The 13,093-nt window shown below is 36.8% G+C and overlaps 1 protein-coding gene across 1 annotated transcript; it reads left to right on the top strand.

Annotated features, from left to right (window-relative positions):
- Nucleotides 1–5,180: 5,180 nt before the first annotated feature.
- LOC125240438 lies at nucleotides 5,181–6,197 on the top strand. Its single transcript, XM_048148330.1, has one exon. It carries the CDS (start codon nucleotides 5,181–5,183, stop codon nucleotides 6,195–6,197), a length of 1,017 nt encoding a protein of 338 aa, XP_048004287.1.
- Nucleotides 6,198–13,093: the final 6,896 nt, after the last annotated feature.

Genomic DNA, 13,093 nt, shown 5'->3' with positions numbered 1-13,093 from the left:
CATATCTGTACATATTGTAGAAAACCTATTATATGAATGTAATAAAGTTATGTATGCAACTGTACATAATAGGCATGTAATTAAAGTATCGATATCGATATCATTTGCTAACCGCTCCAAAGCATATTATAGACACTTTACGGTATGTATAGTTTCATTAATGCTGAAAAAAGGGATACCTATCAAAAATTGTTATGTCAAATATTAGTAGCCCGAAAACGCTTCCCATTTTATTACTTTGCCTAAGTTTTGTTTGCCCGAAAGTACTTTTCCCCAATTAACTATTATTTTCCCCCTTTTTATTTCGCTTATGATTCGAATCAACACTTATTAAAATTGCTAAGTATCATTTGACAACTACGTTTTATGGCGTTAAGTTTTTAATCCGAAATATTTGGCAACGATTCTTCTAGTTACTGAGTTTAGAGAAAACGATAATGTGGGAAAGCAACCTAGCGACATTTCAAAAATATGGTAAAAAATGAAAGGTGCAGCGGGGCAAATCTCGACTGGGAGGCAAATGTAGGTCCATTTTTTCCATGTATTACAATGTTTTCATTATTAAATAGTGTCCACCGGTTATATATGGTAGGCGTGTTCAGTGTTTATGGTAGGCGTGTTCATTGGATACATAATATAGAAACTTAACATCATAGAGTAATATATAATAACTTAACATCATAGAATAATGGAAAAAATGGATTAGTTACAATTGTCTCCCAGTCGAGATTTGCCTCGCTGTCTGTACCTTATTATGAATTCTTCCTTCCTCGCTGTCTGTACCTTATTATGGATTATGAAAATTCGGTGAACCGTTTTCGGACAAGTGAGTGAAGTGAATTGTTTTCGGATTTCAGTTTAAGTGATAATCAGTCAAGGGATTTTCGAAACTTCGATAGGTTAAGACCCATTTATTAAGTACTAGCTTTTGCCCGCGGCTTCGCACGCATTTGAAAGAGACAAAAAGTAGCCTATGTCACTCTCCATCCCTTCAACTATCTCCAGTTGAAAAATCACGTCAATTCGTCGCTCCGTTTGGCCGTGAAAGACGGACAAACAAACAGACACACACACTTTCCCATTTATAATATTAGTATGGATAGGTACCTACTGTTTTTTTGTTATAATTACAGTTACTTCATGTTGCTCATTGGGTGCTTGCTGCTTTCTTTGCTTGCGTGTCGGTGTACTTATGGATATATGATACGAATCATGATGAATTTAAAACAGTAGTACTCCAAACTTCGCAGTTGATGGAAGATAAAGTGGTAAGTATGGGCTTCTTTATATACACCAACGCCTTCGTTGTTGTTCAAATTAAACGAAAGGTATGTTTTTTTATATTGAATTAACCAAGTTTAGTACTCTCTTAGACACAGTTAGTCTCATGGTAGTGAGATCTGGGTGGCTAGCCGAATGGCACAATCGCTCACGAAACGCTCACGAAACGAAGCGCTGGTAGATATCTATCTCTATCGCGCTTGCGTATTGGCGCGACAGAGCCAGCGGCGTATCGCTTTCGTTTGGCGTCGGAGAAATGCCATTCGGCTACGGGGCCTGGTGCCGTAGCCGAATGGCATTTCTGCGACGCGAAACGAAAACGAAACGCCGCGAAAGGTAGTCTGCCTCTGTCACGCCATTACGCAAGAGCGATAGAGATAGACATCTACCGAGCGTTTCGTTTCGTGAGCGTTTGTGCCATTCGGCTACGTACCCTGGGTACTATCTCTATCGCTCTTGCGTATTGGCGCGACTGAGGCAGACTACCTTTCGCGGCGTTTCGTTTTCGTTTCGCGTCACAGAAATGCCATTCGGCTACGGCACCTGGTCAGAATAAAAAAGGCCTTTGTGTACGTAGCTTTCGGAATAAACGCCAACAAGCGTTTCTTATTAATACACTCTTTTAGGTATATTTCGCCGTTTACAGTACGTTTAGTAACAAAGGGCCAGATCATGTGTCGGCTTTCCAGTCGGGAGCAGCGTGTTTTCGATTGGTGTCTCTTAGTTCATCGTCCCACATGTAGGTAGTATTTGTCTCCCGCTACTTGCGTCGGATCCAGAGGCACGTAAGTTTCATCATCGAAAACGAAAAATAAGTTTTGCCCGCTGGGGATATTGTCCATAAAAAGCTTAGCTGCACACTTAAGAGGATACGGTAGCGAAAATGCTAAAATGGAAATGAGCCCTCTTTCAACTTGGGAATTTTAGTTAAATATACAAGTATTATTAACAAGATTTATCGAAAAAAAATTGTCCATTAAGAACAACTCAGTCAAAAGATATTTCAAAAAAATCTTTAAAATCGAGGTTCCGCTCTCGACTCTTTCTTCCTTCAAAATTTAATCAATTGGAACGAAATTTGAGAATCTGAATAACAATTAAATAATCTATGTCGGACCGTTTAGCTTTTTTGGTGTATTGTTACCAATCTTGAATATCGCACCTTTTTTTGCGCCACAATGAAAAAGGCCCTTTTTGGAAATTTTTGTTTGGCTCAAGAGTCTTTAAAAAGCAGAATATCAAAAAAATCAAAACGGTCCGACACAGATAAAAATAATAACAATCTGTGTTGAAAAAATCATTGCTCTATCTTCAAAAACCAGGGAGGAAATAGTCGAGAGCGTTTGTATGGAGGATTGACCCCTACCGTATCGTCTTAATACATTGATCGATCTGACTTTTATTGTACTTGGGGCTGCATTTCTTCTTTCTGCTTCTTATTCCAGCTGCTTTCTTTACTGGCCGAGAAGTACATAGACAGGGTCAAACCAAGTTCGCGTGATTGCCACGCGGTCGAATTTACTGCGATTCTGTCTCGCCTTCTTTAATACTTTGCAATAGCTGGTTTTGGCCAGGAAGTGGCCTAAATCCTACTTGATGTTTGTCTACGTACCGTTTGATCATATTTTAGATCGTCTGGTCAGGTACAATTTGCTTGCGAAAGTGTTGCAAAGTCATAAGAAACGTAAAATACGCCAATTTAATACATACGGTCATGAACATCTTTTTGGTTGTTTCAAGGACTTAATTATTATTAAAAAAAAATTAACTCTACAAATAATAGAATATAAAACCCGAAATCGAGACTGCAATGTTTTTAACTAGGCATGTAGTTTATGACAATTTGGACTGATCATAAATTACGCATTTTTAAACATAAAAACTTTGTTGTCCATTTTTGAGAAAAATAAATTACGTAATTTATTTATAATTTGTTTACTTAATTTATTATTTTCCACTTGTACCATCACGCTCCTCGATTGTTAAGCCCTTTAAACTGTTTGGCTACAACCTAGAACCCTAAGTGGCTCAACAATCACGCGGCGTGACTGTGTGTTGCAGGGTGCGTACTTGGAATTTCTAACAGAGTCGATGACTACTCCTCCCATACTACATATACTGACCTCAAGGAGCAAGCAAGAGGTACCTAAAGTCGGACAAGCAAGACCAGAAATAAAATAAGCACGAACTAAAATGGTGTTTCCCTAGTAAAACCAGATTTCTCGTCAAAGGATCTAGCCGGAATTCTATAGTGAATCTGCCCCTGGCTTAAATGCATATCAAATGAAAGAACTTATTATAACTATCTCAGTTTAATTATTATTTTTAATTAAGTAGTTAAGAAATAATTTATGAAAACAAGCAAAAAATTACCTTAACTCCTAAATCACTACGACTAAAATTTAAATAATTTATAAGAAAAAAAAAAACCGCCGCTTTTGGGGTTCTGGTGAAAGGTACTTGCGAATGTTGGATTATGCAGAAATGTGTAGGTTATTAAAACTGCTTTTAATGTATTTCTTTGATTATTTGATGAAGACACAAATGAATATACGTATATATACCGTTAAGGTTTGAAGAGTTTCCTCAATTCCTCATGAATACGATACCTATCCGATGACAAGAAATCGATCTTGACAAAATTTGACTTGAAAACTCAAACTCTTAACAAACATAACAAATTTCCTAACAAATAAATGTCACTGTTCTTAACTTAAATGCATGCTGTTCTTAAAAAAATGCCAAAGTAATAAAATTGAATCGAGGTAAGGAACCTTAGGCTTGGCACAACTTTGTCTAGATTTCATTACTTTTTAGGGTTCCATACCAAAACGGTACAAAGGAATCCTTATGGAGCGACTCTGTCCGTCTGTCACATTACTAAATATTTCGAGAACTATTACTTATGCTATCGATTTAAAATTTGGCATAGCTATGAAAAGTTAACCTCTACAAATAGAAAGCATAATTTTTATTAACTGTACTAGGTCAAGTGGGGTATCGTTAGAAAGAGCTCAAATTGAACGTAAATAAACTATTTTTTATATTGGGTTGGCACAAAAGTAATGACACACTCTACAAAACTCTATACATTTCCTTTCTTAAGTTAATTGTTTTCGATAATATTCTAGTATGTTGTAGAACATTCTAGGTACTTCTAATGTGAGGGTATATAAAGCCGCCCTCGTGATTGGTTTAGTGAGATTGAAATAAAATGGACGAGCGACAAGTTCGAACACTTTACTTATACGAGTACTTTTAGGCCACAGAGCGCGGGCTGCGGCTGACAATATCAACACTGCATTGGGCGCTGGAAGTACAAGCCGTGCCACGGTGTCCAGATGGTTTGACCGTTTTAAATCAGGAGACAGGTCCAGGCTCAGCCTTGAAAGTCAGTCACGGTCAGGGCGACCACCTGCATTCAGTGATGACGATTTACGCCGCGAACTAGTCGAATCCTGATGCTACTACTCGTGAATTAGCGGAAGCACTTAACTGCAGTCACCACGCTGTGGAATACCATCTGCATGAGCTTGGGTATCGAAAAGTTTTGGCTCGATGGGTACCGCATATCCTTACCGCTTAAAAGTTTTGCTTTGTTGTTTCTGGGACTCGCAAGGCATGCTGTTTCATGAACTATTACACAATGAAACCGTACAACAAATATTCTACACAGATCACCGAACTATCTTCTGCTATCAAGAAAAAACGACGAAGACGAGCCACTGTAATTTTACTACATGATAAAGACTGTATCGATAATTATAGGGACAACTGTTTCTGGCCACAATTTTTTTTAAGTTTGTTTTTTAACATAAACGTCACATGCAGGTCTTAGGTGACATGTCAGAAAGCACATATTTCAATATTTATAACTTGCTTTGTTTAAATTTGGCAAAATGAAAGGCCTCACACCAGAGCAACGAAAACGGATCGTGGACAAATACGTACGTGAAAAAGGTATTTCTATGAGAATGATCGCAAAAATTGAGAAAGTGAGCCGTTCTGCTGTTTTTAATGCTATCAAAAAGTATGGCCAGGACCTGTCCTTTAAAGATAAGCCAAAAAGCGGCAGAAAAATTGGTTCACATAATCGCAATTTGGATTCCAAAATATGCCGAAAAATTAAAACATCACCAAATGCTTCAATAAGAGATGTGGCCAAAAAGTGTAAAACAACGGTAGGCATGGTCCAGCGGGCAAAGAAGCGGAACAACTTAAGGACCTATAGAAAACAACGGAAACCAAAACGATCTCAAAAGCAGGCCGCAAGCGTAAAAACTCGCCTTAGAAAATTATACGATACTGTTTTGACCAAAAATGAACAGTGCATAATACAAGATGACGAAACCTACGTGAAACTCGATTATTCAGTACTGCCGGGGCCACAATACTTTACTGTCCGCAAAGGAGAACAACTGGACGAGGGTAAAACGTCAATATATGCTGAAAAATTCGGGTCAAAGGCAATGGTATGGCAGGCGATATGTGAATGCGGCATGAAGTCCACAGCGTACATTACCACTTCTACAATGACTACTGACGTTTACATCAAAGAGTGTTTAAAGAAGCGGATTTTGCCCTTGATTCGACGGCATAGAGGGTCTACTTTGTTTTGGCCTGATTTGGCCAGTTGCCATTATGCTTCTCGGACTAGAGAGTGGATGGAAGCGAACGGTGTCGAATATGTAGAAAAATCCATGAATCCACCCAACTACCCTGAAGTCCGACCAATCGAGGAATACTGGGCTATCATGAAGAGGATACTTCGGCAACGATTTTCCTCAGCGGATTCTGTCAAAAAATTTAAAAAAGATTGGGTAAAAGCGGCCAAAACTGTCACTGTTAGTGTTGTCCGCAACTTAATGAAGAATGTACGAGTCCAAGTTCGAAAAATCGCCAGAAACCAGAAGTAAAAAACCTGAAAACTTAATTATAATGCTTGAAATATGTTTTAGTTATATTACATAATGCCACCAACTTATGAATATATAGATTGTGTAAAATATGTCATTTTTTAGCTGTCCCTATAATTATCGATACAGTCTTTAACGCTCGACCTCATGTCGCATCTACCGTTCGCCAACAGCTGCAGAACTTGGGCTAGGAGACGATACCCCACCCACCTTATTCTCCAGACCTCGCACCATCAGACTTTCATTTGTTTAGAGCCCTGAAACGACATTTGCGGGGTAAACAATTCAATGATTTCCATGATGTACAGGTGGAGTTGAACAATTTTTGCGAGGCACAGCCATCAGAGTTCTGGGCGAAAGGCATCCAAACTTTGCCGGATCGTTGGCAAGAAGTCATAGATGCTAATGGTGATTACATCATCGACTAAGCTTTTTGTATTGTAATAATGGGTAATTCCATGTAACTAAGGAATTTTCTTTAAAAACCTAACTAGCTATATTTACTTAAGTAATACGACTATTTTATCTGTAAAGAGGTCTGTTATCTAGTTCTGGAATCGTTTTGTTCTATTATGAATATTTTAGAAGTTTTCAAATATTTGACTGACATCATCGAATGTAATGCCAAACTACGAATAATTTATACGACAAAAGTTACCATAAATTTGCCAATTCCTTTGAATATAAGTGCTTGGAAACGATTATAACGCAATAATTAGCACTTAATCGTTTTGTTACTGGAGGATTTACTACGCAGTGGGGTAAGTAACAAATGAATTCTAATAGTACGGTCTAAATTTACGTAATGAAAGTGACCGAAACATGTAAAAGTTTGTTTTGTTCAAGTCCTCCAGTTATTTTGACCTAGTGTCATTTATTTTCTCTTAAATTGCTTCACTCCTATACCCTCCGTAGCACCTATTCATCAAAAAATATAAGGATAGGATATATTATTGTAATTTCTGGTTTAAACATGTAATGAAAGTGACCGGTCACTTTCATTACGCTGAAATTATGAAAGTGACTTATATTTTCTTTTGTAGAAATGCCACTTACAAGTGCTTAAAAAATGAGGATTAGGAGAGAAAAGTTGAAAAAAGAAGGAAAATATGAAGAATATAAAAAGAAAGTTAATGAAGCTGTTAAAAAGAGTAGGCTCAGAAAGAACAAACGTAACTTAGCAATGATGTCGACCTCTAAAGCTAAAAAGTTAATACACTCTGACCGAGAAAAAAATAGAAAAAGAGTCGAGAAGTTTAGAAATAAACATAAAGTAAGTGGCATAACTGCCCCAACTGAGAAAGTAGCACACAGTAGCAACAGTGCACTTGGAAAAGCTACAGCAAAAGTTCGCCGATCTTTGCCAAATTCCGAAGAAAAGAGGAAAGCTGTTTTGGAGAAACTCATTAAAGAGAATAATGGCCTTAATCATGTCGAGCAGAATAATACAAAGAATCCTTGTATAAGGTCGGCTTTGTCGTCAGGTGTCGTAACTATGGTGCAAGAGTTTTATATGCGTCCGGACATAAGTCGAGAAGCTCCAGGACTCAAGGACTGCATATCAATAAAAAACTCTTCCGGAGAAAAGGAAAAAATACAAGTACGTCATCTTTTTTCATCAATAATGGAGACTTATGCTATATTTATTGAAGAACATGGCGACATAATCGGCAAGAGCAAGTTTGCTGAGCTTCGTCCCAAACATGTGTTGCTTAGTAATAAACTGCCCCACAACACATGTTTGTGTCGCTATCATGAGAATTTTATAATGGCTGTGAAAGCAATTAATAACATTAATCCAGAATTCCCAAAGTACGATAGCCAGTTTGTATCAAAATTCACGTGCGATAACGAAACCGATGAATGCCTCTTGCGGAAATGCGAGAGATGCGTCAACTTGTTGCAGGAGAAATTAAATGAAAGCGAAGCATGTTATGAATCTGCCGAAGTAACCTGGCATGTTTGGAAAGGTGTAGATGGAAAATTATCTAAAGTAATAGAATATGGTTCTGCTGATGACTTGAAGCAGTATATTCTTGGAATTTCCACACAGTATTACGAACATTGTTTTGTAAAACGAAATCAAGCAAGAGCTTATCAAGTAGACAAAACTGCAATTTCCAGCTGTGATTTCCCTCCAAACAGTGCTATGGTTCAAATAGATTTTGCGGAAAAATACACGTGTATTGCACAGGATGAAATACAGTCATTTCATTGGGCTCAACCTCAAGTAACCCTTTTCACGACTTCTATGTGGTTTGGAGGCAAACAACATCCCATTGTACTAGTGTCTGACAATCGTCGTCACAATAAAGACACTATGATAGTTTACTTAGAAAGAATAATGGAGGAACTACCGGAAAACATTAAATAAATTCATTGCAGCTGCTATGGGCGTCTTAGAGCAGAAAACAAATAAGAGAATCGTATGGAATTTCTTTGCAACGTCACATGGCAAAGGAGCGGTAGACGGCATTGGAGGATCGCTAAAAAGATTCGTTAGAAACTTGGTCTTGCGGAAAGAAGCGGTCGTTTTTAATGCACACGAATTTGCTGAAATTAGCAAGAAATCGAACGTCAAAACCATTGAAATTACAAATGAAGAGATTGAAAGTAGGCATAAAAATATGAAGTTGCAGGGAATATTCAACGGTGCTCGTAATATTCCTGGAATTTCTAAGGCCCACATAATGTTTATAGAAAACGAGCAATTACACACCTCTTGCGTTTCCAAAAGTGTGAATAAAAGCATTAAAGCTTTATAAACATTAACACATTATGTTATGATGCATATATGATATGTTCTGAACTGTATTTCGTTGTATTTCTGGTAGGTTGTCGAAGGTAATGTGAGTGACCAATACTTTGTAATGTAAGTGACCTTATTTGTTCACATGTATATTTTACTTGAGTTAGTTGTTTGCCGAAACTCTGTTAATTATTTATTCATAATTTCATCACCATTGAAACTGTGTAATTACTTTTTCATAAAATGTATCTTATAAGCAGAGAATCTACCATGAAATACCAAAGTAAGCATCGTGTTCCGTTTTTTGTAATGTAAGTGACCAGAAGTTGTTTATTTTTAAATAAAGTATTTTATTCATATCGCTATTTTGCTTCATCCTATGCACTTCTTAGTCCTGTGTTCCAATTACAGGAAATAATATTAACAATATAGACGTCTTCTCTTGAAAGATACAACTCTTTGTGTTGTCATAATTGAGTCAAAATGTAATGTAAGTGACCATGGAATTACCCTAATAATAAAAAATATAAAACGTAAACCAAGTGTCTCATTACTTTTGTGCCAACCCAATATTTTTTTTGTTGGGGAAAAAAAAAGAATTTTGATGAAAAATGTAAAAAAAATATCAATCAATAATTTTTAGAATGATAAAAACAACTGACCAAAAGTCTGATGCTTGATTGTAGATTTCTAATAGATTTTCCTGTAATCAAAAGATAGAGGGCTCAATTATTTTTTTGAAAATTTTAGGTCTACTTAATAGTTTCGGAGATAAAGGGGGAATGGCCTTTTTGCCTATTTTCTCAAATTACTCCTTAACTACTTTGTTTAAAACTATAAAAAACCATATTCGAAATGATTTTAATTAGCTCTTTCATTTGACGTATACCACCAAATGTAGTCCCGTCCCAATGATTTAATTTCATTTTTTATTATATTTAAGTTACATGTCCATCTTTGGGTAACAGCTTTACAATGTATGTGAGTCAAGTTTCAAATAAATCAGTTCTGTAGTTTCGGAGAAAATTGGCTACGACAGACACACAATGGTTCTGTTTTCCATTTTAAGGTACGGAACCCTAAATATAACTAAACATTTTCTTCCTTTTCCTATCTACGTAATTTTTTTTCAAAGAAAATATATATATCAGATCTACATACTCCAACATTCACAATTCGCATATTTCACCAGAGTCCCCAATGGAAATCGGATATTTTTCTTAAAAAATATTCATTACGTTTATAACTGGCTTGGTTAATAATATAAACTTGCCTACCCTTTGTTACAGGTCAAGTTAAGTACAGACAGCGCAGTAATATTAACGTCAAACACATTATTTTATTTATTTCGTGCATTCGTTTTAAATAAGCTGCTGAAATATTGTGTATACCTTACTAAAGCACAACTGCATTTAGTTTATAGTAAGTATGTATGCATAGATATATGCAATAAGAGTTTTAAATGATTCACGGTTATTTTCATTAGACTTATATTGACCGGGATATAGACCGTGATTACCTTTTTGATTAGATCAGAATTGAATGATTTTTGATTAGGAGGGTAGATCGCGCGCTGTCTACGCAACTTTGACATCCGCCTTCATCAGTTTTCCGTTATCATGATGCATGCAACTGCGTCGAAATATCGGGAACTCGACAAAGATCAAAAAGGTAATCACGTGATGCATAATGCATATTGACAATTATCTAGTTAATTGTCATTATTATTATTGTGGCCCATGCCAATGATTTTGAAACTTTTTTTACAAATAAATAAAAATCGGCCAAGAGCGTGTCGAGGCACGCTCAGTGCAGGGTGCCATAGGTTCCCGTCTGTCACAATTAGTGTCCCCACTTAAGAGTTCAACAATTCGGCAATGTCCCCACCCCATCAACATAGGAAAATTCATATCAGCGCGAAGTTACTCAAAGAATACCGTCATCTCTCAGGAAATTGGGTTACTAATTTATACAAACTAGATGGGTTGTGTATGTTGGATTTTCGTTGAAAAAAATTGAATCCCCGATTATTAGCTTCCAATGTACCGGATTCTTGTGTCGCCGGATTTTTATAACTATCATGACAATCTATTAAAATATTGTGGCATTACTTGTCTGACCAAAAAGAGTAGAAATTAAAAAGTGGCAACATTGTAGTGTGATCCCTATCAAATCAATATGTGTGAGAAAACGGGACGACACTACGATGTTGCCACTTTTCAATTTACACTCTTGATTATCAGACTGTATCATGCATGAACATTAAGAATAATATAAAAGTTAGTGTCCAAGGTCCAGTAACTGATGGCAGTTAACAAAGTAAATAATAGGTATACTCTGTCAATCAAGTCTGTCAGTAAATAAGAACAAAGAAAACTTTTCTTTAGGGTGCTAGAGAAAAGGTTACCTATAGTTTTCTTAGTTCTTATTTACTGACAGACTTGTTTGACAGAATATATTAGAAAGTGTAAATATTGTGACTCACTTGTTCAGTCATTAAATTTCTTTGTTTATACATATACTGGATAGTTTTTTTTTTAAGTATGAATAGGTAGACGTTTGACCACGATCACACCTGATGGTAAGTGATGATGCGGTCTACGGCGGAGCACGCTTACCTATGAGATACTTATTTACTCTTGCTTTAAAGAGATTTGGATTGTACTCATGCGGAAACACAGACTCAGGCAGGGCATTCCGCTCCTTGGCAGTTCGCAAAAGAAATGCTGAAGCGAAACGCTTAGTGCGTATTTTTGGAATACTAATCGTGAAGCGATGCCGCATTGCCGATTGTCTGGTGGTCTTATGGTGAAATAGGGACGGAGGAACAGGGTTGTACAGTTCCCCTCAGCGCACTCTCCGAAATGTATCCTGTAAAATACCGATAAGCTGGCAACCTTCTGACGATGCTCCAGGCTTTGTAGTCGAGAATTGGTTAGCTCGTCGTCATTGATGATTTTCTGATGAGCGCCGCAAGCTGGTTTTTCGCTGAACCATCCCACAGGTGAGAACAATATTCTACACACGACCGGACTTGTGCTTGGTAGTAACAGTTAAGATTCTAGGTTCTTCGATAATTTATTTTAATTTAACCAATACATGTCTGAATAGTCACATTACGTAAAACAAGAGCTTGTGGCAAATTGATCGGCAAACATACATGTTAATTTTAAGAGAGCAGTAAAAAAAATGTTGATTTGACCGATGTCACGTGTGATATAAATGTTATTTTTGGCAGATTAGTGAGGTACAGTTTAGGTACAGTTTATTGATATATGTTCCAGAACAAACATAGCTCCCACACGGGGAGACACACGGCTATGCGACCAAGCTGACGTCAGAACGGCGTGTCTATGTAACTATCTATTTAACGCTTGATTGTTTAGGTACAGTTTTCTTCGCTATAGGTACAGTTACTTGGTGCAAATTTTGTGACTATTCAGACATCTCTCACGCCATCCTGACGGACACAATTAGTAAAGTGTTTTTTTATACTTGTACTAATACGAAACAAGAAACCGACTAGAGAGGAATCCGGTGAATCGGGAACTAATCTAATCCAATTAAAGCACTTGTCATAACATTAAAAATCGAAATGGATCAGTGTATGAGATTTGACCCATTACTTTTATTTAAATAGATATTTCTTTCCAGCGGACTCCAATATTTTCATTCTTTGGCCGATATTTTTTGATTCCATTCAGATGGATAGCATTTTGACTATTCCATTGTCAATTTTAATATTAGTTGTGGACTATTTAACATTTGTAAGTACATTACACATTACACTTATATTGAGTAGTAAATGAGTAGGCACATAGTTTATGGACCTGTGTTGATAAAACATTATTTATTCGGTATTGTTGTCCTTAATACGTGGTTAACATCTTTCGGCTTTTCCGAGCCTACGGCGCGGCGTACACTGCACCTATACATTTTATTCCAATAATAAAGACATTGAATGATCGAATAACTTGTTTATATTTTAGATAATAACTCTCCAATGCCTGATTGAGGTTATAGTTTGTGAGTGGCGAATGCTGAAACGATGGCAAGCAGGAGTAGTACTGTTCATTTTGGCTAATATACATCCGCAGAAATGGTTTCCAATAGTAAGTACGTTATTTGTTGAGTTGAGACACGAATC

The sequence above is a fragment of the Leguminivora glycinivorella genome, chromosome Z (assembly GCF_023078275.1).
Source record: "Leguminivora glycinivorella isolate SPB_JAAS2020 chromosome Z, LegGlyc_1.1, whole genome shotgun sequence".
Taxonomy (NCBI): Eukaryota; Metazoa; Arthropoda; class Insecta; order Lepidoptera; family Tortricidae; genus Leguminivora; species Leguminivora glycinivorella.
Note: the sequence above shows the minus strand (reverse complement) of the source record. Positions and strands in the feature narration are given on the sequence as shown.